This window comes from Sardina pilchardus, chromosome 5, assembly GCF_963854185.1.
Source record: "Sardina pilchardus chromosome 5, fSarPil1.1, whole genome shotgun sequence".
NCBI lineage: Eukaryota > Metazoa > Chordata > Actinopteri > Clupeiformes > Clupeidae > Sardina > Sardina pilchardus.
In genome coordinates, this window is record NC_084998.1 from 29,459,691 (window position 1) to 29,472,840 (window position 13,150).

General features: G+C 42.1%; 2 protein-coding genes across 2 annotated transcripts; one reads left to right on the plus strand and one right to left on the minus strand.

Moving 5' to 3' along the window:
* The first annotated feature begins 1,926 nt into the window (after positions 1–1,926).
* On the plus strand, positions 1,927–6,832 carry ddias (DNA damage-induced apoptosis suppressor). The gene is made up of 4 exons (XM_062535735.1): positions 1,927–2,169; positions 2,612–2,767; positions 3,567–3,675; positions 5,456–6,832. The coding sequence occupies exons 1-4, from the start codon at positions 2,042–2,044 to the stop codon at positions 6,605–6,607; spliced, it is 1,545 nt and encodes a 514-aa protein (XP_062391719.1). The 5' UTR covers positions 1,927–2,041; the 3' UTR covers positions 6,608–6,832.
* A 465-nt stretch (positions 6,833–7,297) lies between these two features.
* On the minus strand, positions 7,298–12,706 carry LOC134080890 (GTPase IMAP family member 9-like). Its single transcript, XM_062537503.1, has 3 exons — positions 12,643–12,706; positions 9,066–9,121; positions 7,298–8,283 (listed from the first exon to the last, which is right to left on the minus strand). The coding sequence occupies exon 3, from the start codon at positions 8,261–8,263 to the stop codon at positions 7,298–7,300; it is 966 nt and encodes a 321-aa protein (XP_062393487.1). The 5' UTR covers positions 8,264–8,283; positions 9,066–9,121; positions 12,643–12,706.
* Between the last annotated feature and the right edge of the window lie 444 nt (positions 12,707–13,150).

The following is a 13,150-nucleotide window of genomic DNA, read 5'->3' on the forward strand; positions in this document are numbered from 1 at the left end:
TTGCGGCGTGCCCAGAAGAACATTTCCTGGGAAGCAAACATGGCCGCCGCCGCGCGGCCAGATGCTTTGAGTTTGCGGAGCTTCCCCCCAGAGCGTAGAGAACCTGCCTGCTTTTCCTGGGGGATTAGGACTGCCCCCCGCCTACCACCACCACCTCCCCTACACACACACACACTCACACACACCCTCAGCTCCTCATACCTCAAACACACACACACACACACACACACACACACACACACACACACACACACACAGGGGACTGACCTGGGCCTGACTCGGTGCAGTGGACATGAGTGCTCTTTCTTTCACTCTCACACAGAGAGAGAGAGAGAGAGAGAGAGAGAGAGAGAGAAATGGAGGGGTGTATAAATATCATTCTAAAGTGTTGTATGTAGCGTAGCCCTACTTTGTGAACTCCATCAGTCCCATCAGTGCAAGAGATGGACACAGGGTGCCCCCTCCTGGCTCAAATGCGTCACTGCTATGTGAAATGCCTTTTACAAAATGTTGAACTACATTTTTTTCCAATGTGAATTTCAAGATTTCCGTCTGTAGATACAAGGACTTAGTTGTACAGTTATTTTTTATTGTCATTTCTCAGGTGAGGTGATAATTCATTTGCCTATAGAAAGGGGTTTGCAGCAGCCAACATCCAAGCCTATCTACAATTAAATACAAAATTGCTTTGTGGGCAAAAAACTCCCATCACCAACAGAGTAGTCTTGCATGGTAAGCATTTCTCTGGGGCCATCGCGCAGGCACCTTCCTTCATAGATCGTTTCGTATTGGAACTACATCACTTCTGATGAAGAAATGGCCCAAACAATATGCAGAATAAACTATAATTGAGTTGTCGTTGACATTCGTTTTTTTTTTTATTGATCACAGAACAACAAGTATACAGCCATTTATACAACACAAACAGATCAAAAACGCCAGGGGATGTTAAAATAATAAACAATAAAGAAAATAATAAACAATGAAGAAAACAACTCAATTTACATAAAACATTTTAAAAATACAAATAATGTGTGTGTTCTAACAGCCTTCTTGTTACTACAACAGGATACCGTGGAAATACCGTGGAAATAAGGTTGATTAAATAAAACTGAGAGGAAAGATTTCTGTCATAAGTAATGAAACCAAAAAGGACATTTTCCCAGCATAAGAATTCAACTTAGACAGCTTACTCCAAAGTCATTTAAGATGGGGGCATAACATGAATGAAAAGTTTCTCTTTGATTCCCACAAAATGTACAATTAACATTCTCAATGTCTTTTTTTGAGCTTCTGTAAATAGTGGTTTGTCGGGTTAAAACCTATGAAGCATCAAAAAAAAAAGGAAAGAAATCTCTTTGACCTTGTTAGTCAGAAAGAATTTCTGTGGCAGAAGCCAGACCTTGTCCCAAGATACAGTATCTCCAACAAAACTAGACCAGTGTGAAAGGGAAGAGGGTGTACAAATTATGTCATGTTGAAAAAGTTGACCAAATGATCTTGTTAACATTCTTACAGTGTGGAGAGAAGCAACGTTTACCAACATCAGTATCAAGTAGGCTACATTACATAAAACAGGGAGATCACCATTAGCCCGAAAAAAGTGTGAACACCTGTGGGGATGGCATCGAAAACAAGGAGTAACAGAATAAGAATAAAGATGACCGTCTTGGTTAAATAATTGACTGACCAACAAAATATTGTTTTCAAACCAGTGTTTAAAGAAAATTGATCTATTTTTGAATAAGACATATTTATTATTGCGTGGAGACTTTCTGATCAAAACCCCTCCGAAAAGCCTCCCACATGTTGTGCCTACTCCACGCCTGTAGGTGTCAGTAGATAACCCAGGACCGCTATCTGCCAGCCTCTTTGCCGAAGTCGAATAAGAACCCGGGAAAAACAAAAAAAAGTTGTAAGCAACAAACAGGCATCACAGGCAGGCATAGGCATACGCCGAGGACAAGAAAAATGTCCAGTGTCCTGAAAACCATCCACGGATTTAAAATAAGTTACCTTATTCATCTAGTGTTCCTTTGGTATGTCCAAGATAGCTTTCTTTCGATGCACAATTCTGTCTATTCAGGATACCAGCATTTTGTACCCATGTTGTCTAAACTGTTTTTCAAGAGTTGACTTAACGTCTGGGTCAAACGGGCAGATCTCTAGGTAAGTGGCGCAACAATAACTTAATTTCAAATAATAATAATGTTCATCTAAGGTTAACATATCCATGTTTGGCTGATGAAGCGACGTTATTAACGTGTCTGATTTTGACAAAGTTTTTTACCATAGACCCTACTTAGGCCTACTTCCTGTTTACATAACCACCGTCACGCTACCTATTTACGGCTCCATTCAACACATTAACAATGCGTCAATTGACCTTTTGTGAAATGGTCGCTGGCATAAGTCAGCTGCGGCGGTATTGTGACCTCACTTTGATAATAAACTACATTTTGGTACAACACAGCAGGAATAACATAATTTGGTTTAAGCAGTGAGGAGAAGAGGTGTTGCGGTAGTGGTTGTGGTAATGTGCCACAGAATGTGAGAATTGGGAAAATGTAATTACGTGTGCTAAGCCTGTTCCTACTTTCCTCATGTTCAGATGGATTTGTATTAAATGTGGAAGAGACACTGAGTCTGCTGGGTACAGATACAGGCTATCGCTCCGGGTGTCCAAAGACTGTCATGTGCTCGGAGTGACTGTGTTTGGGAGCTGCCTGGATTCCTTCTTTGGCGTACCAGCAGGACAGTTCCACAGGTGAGTGTGTGCGCGTGTGTGTGTTTGTGTGCTCTTATGCTTGCATTTGTGTGTTTGATATCAACCTCCATTGTCTCGAGAAACTCATCTCAGATATTCCAAAGGCAGAGAATACAAATGCTTTAACACATGAACAGTTACAGAAACATTTAACACATGTTTTTGTTTTACATTACATTATTAAGCACTGCATGTATTAAGCTAGCCTAGAAATCTAGACGCCCAGCGGCAGCAAATGTAATTTGGCTGGTGGGGCAGTCTAGCAACGCTCCGTAGAGCAAGGAGCTGAGAAATGGAAAATAAAAAGCGGGCCAATCACAGCGTGTATAGAGTCAGTGGGTGGGCTTAACATAATGGTGACTGACATGCGACCAGAAGTTGCGACGGTAACGCATCCTGTTATTTGAAAACAAGAAGATGAATCGTTTAGCTATATCCTATTGCGTGGAGAGGGAAGGTTACGCATCCTGCTACTTGAAAACAAGAAGATGATTCGTTTAGCGTTATCCTATTGCGGGGAGGGAATTTGAAAGACAACTGTTTATCCCACCCCTCCGATTGAGCCCTGTCTACGGTGAGTGTCCAGACCCTACATCTTGATGTGGGTCTCGCTCGTCAGGCTAGTATTAAGCCATATTTTTCATGATCTTCATTAATAGATGTAACCCTTTTGTCTCCCACAACTTCTCAATTCATACTTCTCTCCATAATACTTGGAGTGTGTGTGTGTGTGTGTGTGTGTGTGTGTGTGTGTGTGTGTGTAAAGGACACTGATGTTGATTCGTATGTGTGTATGCAGATATCTGGATGCTTCTAAAGAAAGCAGAGGGGTCCAGATGACCGAGGGGCTGCTCAGGAGATCCCTGGACGACTGCTTTGTTGGAAGATGCGTGCTTTTAGGAATCAAGGTACTCTAATGACTGCTACTTACTTAGTCAAATGACAGAGATACTTAGACTTTGGATGTATCATTTAATTTTTTTAATTCTTGACATGCAGCTAATTTAATTCTTGGTTATTCTACCTTTAAAGGAATAGTTCAGAATTTTGGACATAGGACCTCATTTCCAACTTAGTCGGGGTGATATAGGTCGGTGGAGACCATTTTCAGTGAATTTCTGCCCTTCCTTGAGTTGCAGCGTTCATCTCGTTCTAATCTGGTGCCGAGATAACGCAAGTCAACGGTAACATCCAGCCTGCCACTGAAAACACTCCCCTGAACACCCGAAACAAATAAATTATAACGTCAGACTATCGATGCACATGCCTGTGTTGATAGAACAATGTTAGAAAAAAAACAAAAAACCTTGCATCGTATTGCAATAGCCTACTTTGTTCCCTGTATGGCAGTGGCGGATTGATATTGAGAAAGTAGTCCCTCAAAATGCAATAAATCATTGAGTTGCAAGGTTAGAATAATTTTAGAAATAAAACTATCAACACAGACATGTATATCGATAGTCTGACGTTTTCATTTACTTGTCTCGGTTGTGCTGTGGAGTGAGTAAAGGCGCTAGCACACTCCTCCGTCTGCGTCACGCGCACGCGGCACTGGACATTTGACGTGCGTCATTTTAGACGCATATAAGAGGCATACTCCAATGTCTGTGTCCTGAATGCGCGCCAGCCGATCAAGATTAGCGCCGGCGCACTACGAATTAACTGTGATACTCTAGGATGTGCGACCACTGAACTAAGGAAGAGCCAGGGAAGGAGTGTTCCACACTTAAATACACAAAAGATGCAGCTGTTAGATGAGGAGAAGCACCACTAGTACTTTCTCATGTTTGCTGAAAAGTTTGATGAGTTGGTTCTTCACATCTCTCCATTTATCATCCACCAGAACAGGCACAGCACACCACGCGTTGGCTAGCATTCCAAGTTACAGCTAAACTAATGGGTTAGCTTATGGCTAATGTGTATGAGAAATCCCATAGAGATGCTAACGGTTAGCATAATCGATAAAAGTATATATTTAGAGCGAACTTCAGTCCATTTACACAACTTGGATTACATAGGAGGTCTTTGTTTACAACTGACTATTAAAATACTCAAAGACTAATGTTTTGTCATCATATAACAACGTTAGCGTGTAGGAAACGCCAGTTTAAGTGTTCTTCTGTCTCTGTTTGCTGCGTTTTAAGCGTTATTTCTGTACGTGCTCCACCTACTGGAGCGGCGTCTTTACAGCAGTTCCGTTTCACACATGCGCAGTCTACGCGTGAAAGAGACGCGCGGTCTTAAATTTTGGTCGACTCAAAGACGCGACGCATGCCGTAAAAATGACGCAATTCTCGTCACGCGCTCACCAGTGGCGCGTGCGCGCGACGCAGACGCCCGACCATACTCGGGCCTTAAGACTGTTTTGGATGTTACCGTTGAAATGCGTTAGCTCAGAACCAGCGTTAGCAAAGGGGAACGCTGCAACTGAAGGAAGGGGTTAAACGCGATAAAAACGGTCTCCACCGACCTATATCACCTCGGCAAAGTTGGAAATGAGGTCCTATGTCCAAAATTCCGAACTATTCCTTTAACATCCTAACACACACACACAGACACAGACACAGACACACACACACACACACACACACACACACACACACACACACCTCTCTATTCCTTTTATTTGTAAATGTACTATAAAAAATGGAGTCCAAATGTAATTCACCTGTGTTCTATATGTTGTAGTTGCCAGGCAACATTGGAGATCATAGACCACCAGGCAGGCTGCAGTCTCCAGTTCAGTGGCCCAGTGCGGAGAGGGGGACCTCGGAGCAGTACATTGCAAGTAAGATCGCTCTGCCAGGCGAGGGGGTCTTTGGTTGTACCGTAGTGCAATACTTCCAGAGTCTCCTGCGTGTGTGTGGACCCTCAGAGGGTAGCTGCTCTCAGGAGGCCTCACGGGACTCTGATCAGAGCAGTTACCATGACTACTCGCAGCTCTGTTCTGGGGGATCGTACTTAAATTTGAGCGAGGCGGCCAATGCTTCCTTCCCCTTACCTCTGCTGCGCTCGCCGGGGTTGAGCAGCGCGTCCGTGGACTCACCTGAACCTTCTGTCTCGGGAGACCTGGGTGAGACGTCTAGGACCGACATCTCTGATGTCTCTGCTGCCGTGGCAACATGTAGCTGCTGTGAGGGACGTCACGGCCAGAAGTGTCAGGGGTCAGTCAGCCAGGAGTCAGGCTACAGTGAAACATACAGAGACAAAGAACCGACTGGAACCTTTTCTCCAACGTCGTGTATACCAGTCCGATCATCAGTTGGTTCTACATCTCAATCTTTTTTCCTTGATGAACTGTTAGCTTATTCGTTTACAGGACAGGACAAACTCTTGGCCGAGTCTCTGTCTTGTCCCTCTGGTCCCAGATCTTTGGCCAATCAGAACCTAGTGCCCGCCAGAGAGAGTTCCTATGAGGCCGACTCCTTGGAGCCGGCCTGTAGCTTCGACAGTCCGACAGACACGGCCACCACACCAGAGCACCTCATCTACGAGGACGCCGAAGAAGAGTACAACTATTCCGCTGAGCTTTTCGACGTGTCCGTCGGTCTGGACAGACACGACTTTCAGCGATCCGAGCAGGTCGGACGCAGACCTCGGACATCTGTGGCTCTCCGCTCCATGAAGTCGCTTCTGGCTCCGGTCTCCCAGTCCACTCCCGTTTGTGGCAGAAGGGTTCCAGGGAAGGGGCGGGTCTGTAAAGAAGCGTGGGAATCAGGAAGTAGGACGGACGGTCAGACTGACCGCTGCGTTGGAGATGACCGCTGCTGTGTTGCAGCGTTAGCCACTGGACTGCCAACGGAAGATGCTGATTGGTCCAAAGACCTTTTTGTTGATTGATACAAAGACTGATAATAATGAGAATGATAATATTAATAATGATGATAATGATGATGATTATAGTCCTATCATGATTTGAATTATTCACAGTTGTGCTGTGATATTTATTATCAAGCTGAAAATAACATTTGTTATGATTATGTATAATTTGTATGAAATGAATGGACATTCTGTTTGAATGAAATGAAATGCTACATTGCACAATAAAATGAACACTAATTGCTTTTCAAACTAAAGTTGTAAATTGCACTGATTGATTGATTGATTTTTTTTTAGCCTTCATTTTACCAGTTGGATCCCACTGAGCTAAAATATTCTATAAGGGCAGCAAACAGAAAAGTAAACATTCATGACCAGCCGGAGGGTGATACCAAAGTTAAAAATGTTGAGCCACATCAGCGCTACTAAAGACATTACCACAACATAGTAAGCTCTCCATTGTTACTCCTGACAAAGCCTATGCGGCCAATGCACACAATTGTGATTAGGCTACCCAGGACTCATTTCTTGTAACTAACTTATTCATATTTGTCAAATATGTATCCATAATCTCGATTCAGGGAGTCAATCTCTATTAAACCAACAAAGGGTTTGTCCACTTCTCTCTGCATTGTGCTGTAGGCAATAGTGATTCAGAACTGGCACCAGCTCTGAAACAGCTGAATACTGCTAAATTGCATGTCATTTTCCTCACTGTAGGGTACAATTATCTCCAGCTTTTCCTACACCCATTCCTGCACCAACTCCAGATCCTATTGCTGCTCCGGTTCCTGCTCCAAATCCTACCCCTGCTATAACACCTATTGGCCCAGCCGCTATCCCTATCAATCCACCCCCTAAAGCGCCGATCATTCCACCTACCGCTGCACCGCAAAATGCACCGATGAAACCATTGCTAACCTCAGCTTTTTTCCTAGCCTCTCTCTCATGCTTCTGTTTAAGTTCTTGTGAAGCTTGGGTCAGCTTTTCTATGTTCTGAATATGTTTCCTGAGCTTCTCCAGCTCTCTGTTTCTCTGCTTTTCATTTTCTTTCAGGATCTTCTCCTTCGCCTTTTTAATCTCTTCTTCTGCTTTCTGAAACGTCTCAGTGGTGTAGTAGCCTCCCCCGTTCGCTGCCACCATCTTATCAATCTTCTGCAGCAGCTCTGTGACCTGAGCACGATTCTCTGTGTCCTGGTTGTTAAAGACATGGTATCCTCCATGGCACTGAGCTGTGAACTTATCAAGTTCTTTACTCCGACTTATAAATTGTTCAATAGTTATTTTCTTCAATTTGTCTCCATGAGTGAAGAGTACCATTGTGTATTTCCTTGATTCTATCCCAAATACATTCTGAATAATCTTTACTGTTTCTTGCTCCTCCTGTGTGAATCTGCCCAATTGAATAGTCACTAAAAATGCATGGGGCCCCGGAGAGGCTAAACAGATGCACTTTACAATCTCCTTTGAAATCTCCTCTTTAGTTTGATCTGTGTCAAACAGGCCTGGAGTGTCGACCACATACACTTCTCTCCCATCCACGATCCCTCTCTCCTTCAAACACTGTGCCGTCACAGAGGAAGGGCTGAACTCTGATTCAAACACTTCTCTCCCCAGGATGGTGTTTCCTGATGCACTCTTTCCAGCATCAGTCTTTCCCACCAGAACAATCCTCATCTCTCCTTGTGTACGTGACCCTGTGGAAATGCAGACACACCAGTTATCTCTTTGGCTAGCTTTCTCTCTCCTACAGTTATTTCATGAGAGAGGGAAAGCACACACCACTTATAGCATCTCATATTTGGAATCTGGTTGTAGCTTATCTAGCTACGATCTTTTTCGGTCAAGTTGGAGGAGGTGGAGGAGTTCCCTTTCCACTGCATCTACAAGCTGAGATTGGTGAGGCACAGTGCTCTTTAGCTAGACGGCCTTCACTTTGATATTAATATGGAACAAAGATTACTCGGATAGCAATTTAATTTTGCCGGAAAGCCTTTAGATCTGTCTGATACAGTATCTGACTGTGGGCCAGATCTGCACCTTATAGAGGTTTCAGCTAAGCTAACAATGTTACAGTTTGTCCTAGGTCCGTTTTCCGCAACTCAACCTGAAGTCAGGAGATGCGTTTAAAATAGAGAACACTATTTGGGCCCAAACCTGTAATACAAATATGAGCCGAAGGACCATTTGATTCACAGCAGGCCCAGGTGGTAATTATGACTTTTATTAAGGTTCTTAAAAGTGGCTCTTTTCCAGCCTTTTATTGACCACGTCCCAACTATTTTGAGATGTGTTTGTTATAATCAAATGGTATTTTCCATGAAATAGTCAAATTTTGTCATTTTCAACATTTGATGTGTTGTCTACGGTATGTCCTTTTTGCAGCTAAATATGGGTTTACAAGATTTGCTGATGATCATATCCTTATTTACATTTTACACAAAGTCCCAATTTGGAATTGGGGTAATATATAGCTTACCTTCTTTGGTAGATGACTTGGGGTGTGTTTCTTGATGATCCACTGCTAAATGATTTCTGTGACAACAAGGCAAGTTATAGCATAACATCACAATAAGGTTACCAAAGGTCAATTCATCTGCTACTCTGTGCCGTGAGAGGCAGGGTGGGAATTTCGTCATTTTAGGGGCAAGGCCATTTGGCCTTCACCTTCTTTTTTTTTTTAGGGGCACCAAGGCCACATGATAGGGCACAAAGGCCACTGAGTAAAATTCGATGGTTGTACATTTCAGGGTTATCTCGACACAAATACATAGACCCGCTAGCCGCTGTAGGCTTTGAGAAACACTAACACAGCCTCAAACATGAGCAGTGAAAGCATGCATTCAATGAAAGCTCATACCACCACTTAATTGTATGCCTCTATGTTTAATCACATCGAATTGGCTAGCATTTCCTCCTGATTGCAGAAACGTTTGCTTTCTTTTTCTGTCGGTCCGCGATTGCGTGATCAATTGCGCAGCAAATTTTCAGGTGAAGCACCAGACCTAATTTCACTCAAAGAGAGTTCTGTATCAGTTCAATACGGAACAAGACTTTTACGTGTCAAATACGGGACGATTCCGTATTATACTGAATGGTTGGCAACCCTAAGTCAGGGGCATAAAGGCCACTGTGGCCTTATGATGGGTTTTTTTTCACAGGGCATCAAGGCCAAAGTGTAGGGCAACGGAGGCCATGGCCTCATGGCCTTGGTATAATTCCCACCCTGGTGAGAGGTGACTTACTCTGTGGTCTTCTCTTGTCCCTTGAAATCCACTGGTGGATCCCTTGACCTATTACTCCTCATGGACATCACGTTGGCTTTCTGGCCTATAAACCCAGACATGTGTGAGGAATTATTTTCCAAGTATTGTATGTTTGAAGGATTTGTGTGGGATGGGTAGGGTGCTCTAATTTTAAAAAACAGACCACTAAAAATGTTCTACCACTTTTTTTGTCAATATCTGGCACAAGGCGCCTACAGTTGTGGTCATGAGTTTACATACACATGCATGCAAGTTGACTAAAAAGAGGTATAATGGAAGCTGGAAGTCTCTGCTGAGACCTAATGTGAAGTGTTGGCTAGAAGGCATTAGGGTCATTCCACCTCAATTCAACAAATACCTTCTGCTTGACCATCTCAGATTGACCATCTCAGATTTGCTTCGCCACAACATTAGCTTGGTGTACCTAATACATCCAGAGAAAAACATTTTTGAACATGGTACCCCCCTTCTGATTTTTGGCACATTTGCGCCCTCATCTAAATCTGCAGCAAAGTTCAGATGTCATTATCTCAAAAAGTGTTCAAGCTAAAGACTTCAAATTGTCTGTGAATAATGATTGCTAGATTGATAGATTCCACATGGACATCCGTACGCTGTATGTGTTGATACTGACTGTGTTTCAATCTTGTGAAATCAGAAGAAAAATTGCAGATCAAACTCCCACATTGGGTGCCCCTTTACACAATTTATAAACAAAATGTTTGTCAAATGGTTATGTCTCTCTACAGATGTGTTTAAAGGGACACTTCACCGATTAGCATTAAGCTTTGTATCTTTAGAAAACCAGTCATGTTTTTGAATGGTCATGCATCATTCCCTCAGTTTGCCTTGAGATGGGAGAAATACGGATTTCAATGTTGGACGTCCTGCTTTCAATGATGTAAAAATCATAATTTTACATCATTGAGAGCAGGAAGTCCTATTCATGGGTTTCATTGAAATCCGTATTTCTCCCATCTCAAGTCAAACTGAGGGAATGATGCATGACCATAACATGACTGGTTATCTAAAGATACAAAGCTTAATGCTAATCGGTGAAGTGTCCCTTTAAGCTGTCTTTGAAAAAGTAAAAGGTGGCTATATTGCATTTTTGTTGGAAATATTTTAACACAAAACTGAAAAAGAATCAATTTGGATGATATTTTATCTCCCCATTACAGGGTTATGACAAGCTATACCAATGAATTGAATGCATCTCCAGAAAGACTGTAAAATGGGCTTTCAGACTGTGCAATTTCAAGATGGTATTATGGCTACAGTTATTGACATTTTATTTTTTTTAAATATTGGTCTTCAGCTCTTCATAGTTCGGTCTCATGTCTCTCATCTTTCTCTTGGCAATGCCCCATAGATTCTCAATCGGATTGAGGTCAGGTGAGTTTACCGGCCAATCAAGCACAGTAATCACATGGTTATTGAACAAGATTTTGGTACTTTTACCAGTGTTGGCAGGTGCAGTCAGCATCTCCATAAAGCTGAGCAACGGACCAGTTATTTTCTTTTTTTGGCTCCGGTAAGACGTTTCTGACAGAAATTGCGACTCTTAAGCATCCTGCTACTTGAAAACAAGAAGATTATTCGTTTTGCGCTATCCTATTGTTTTTATATATAAACTATAAGTCATAATCATCAACATTTTAGCCAAAAAAGGCTTGAAATATCTCACTTTGCATGTATTGAGTATATTGGTTTCACCTTTTAAGTTGAATTACTGGGATAAATGACCTTTTGGACAATATTATTGTCTGAGTTCACCAAGGCCTTTCATCTAGGCCTATAATTGTCAAATCAAAGGGGAGGAAATTGGTCCTTTTATACGGCAAGGAGTTCAAAAGAGAGAATCTTCCCACTTCTCAGCGGCATGAACACACTAAATCCATGACTTTTCAGTAGGCTATCACTTAATGAACTGTATCATGCTCTATCAATAATGGTAGGCTAATATAAACTATAAATCAATGTTGTTTCAATGTCACTATCGTCAATGTTTCTGCATTGCCAGGTTCTTGTCAGTTTTGTAATGCTGATTCAGTGTCTGTTTACCATTGAGATTTCAATCTCATCCAAAATGATGATTTAGAGGAAAAGCAACATCATATCAATGTCAATGTAATCTGAGAGGTAGCCTCAGTCACGCCATGCTGTTTGTTTGAAATGTAAACAAAGCTGTTTGAGAGCATACAGGCTGGCTGGAAAGTTATGAAGGTATGTTATTTTCACTTCAGGTGAACTGACTGTATGTTACTTTCACTTAGGCTACTTCACTTTCAGTCATCTACCGGGGATTGCTAAAATGACCTGTACCATTGTCTCTAATCGATCTTTTTCCCCACATTGAGTATTTACATTAAAGATAGATTAGACTAGAAGACACATGTGTTCCAGAAGTATCCATTAGGATGCTAGCTGGGTTTTCATGGGTCCTTTTGGCCCTGGTAGGTTATGGATATAGACATAAATGCAGGGCTTTCAGTCATCCAAGTGCCCTCTTATAAAATCACAAAAAACCTTGAAAATTGCCACAACCAAATTCGTTTCTAGCATTTTTTCCTTCAAAAGAGAAAATACATAATCTCCAATAAGCTTGATAGATTTACTGATGTGTTGAACAGAAACAACAAAGTAAGCAGGTAAAAATGATTAGCTCCCTAACATTGTAGTGCGGACTCAGAAGGGGCAATGATCATGGTAAGCGCAGGGCAAACTATCTTTTTCAGAGCTTGTGAAAATTAAGCCTTTAATTTTTTTTTTAAATAACGTACAACTTACTGCCTGCTGTAGAGCTTAGATGTCACAATGTAATCCGATGACGTATCCTAAACCCAGCGATAAAACAGTATCAACTCCGTGTTTCCCAGATCTGGATGGAAGGGTAGACTGTAGGCTACTGTTAAGACGTGTGTACAGTTGAAACACCCTCATTGTCTTGCGTGCTGCTATCCCAAGTTGTGATGTTTGCTCTGCACATGCGTATTAGTGTCCTCTTTGATCATGGACAATTTAAATGGCACAAGCATCTCCGATCCAAAGATATCTGCATTTTTTTTTGTTTGTTTTTCTTGTAAGAGTTTCACTTCAGCAGGCTATCTTCAATAATGCCTTATTCTGTGCCCTAAAAACTGGTATGTTTCATGATTGTGTCCTGCAAGGTCATTGCAAAATCGAGAAGTTTAATGAGCGAGATGATCAGCAGGGTACAGTTGAGACAATATTGTAGGCCAATACCAAATATATAGTCTCTCTCTTTTCACAGAGGAACTGACTCCATTTATCAATA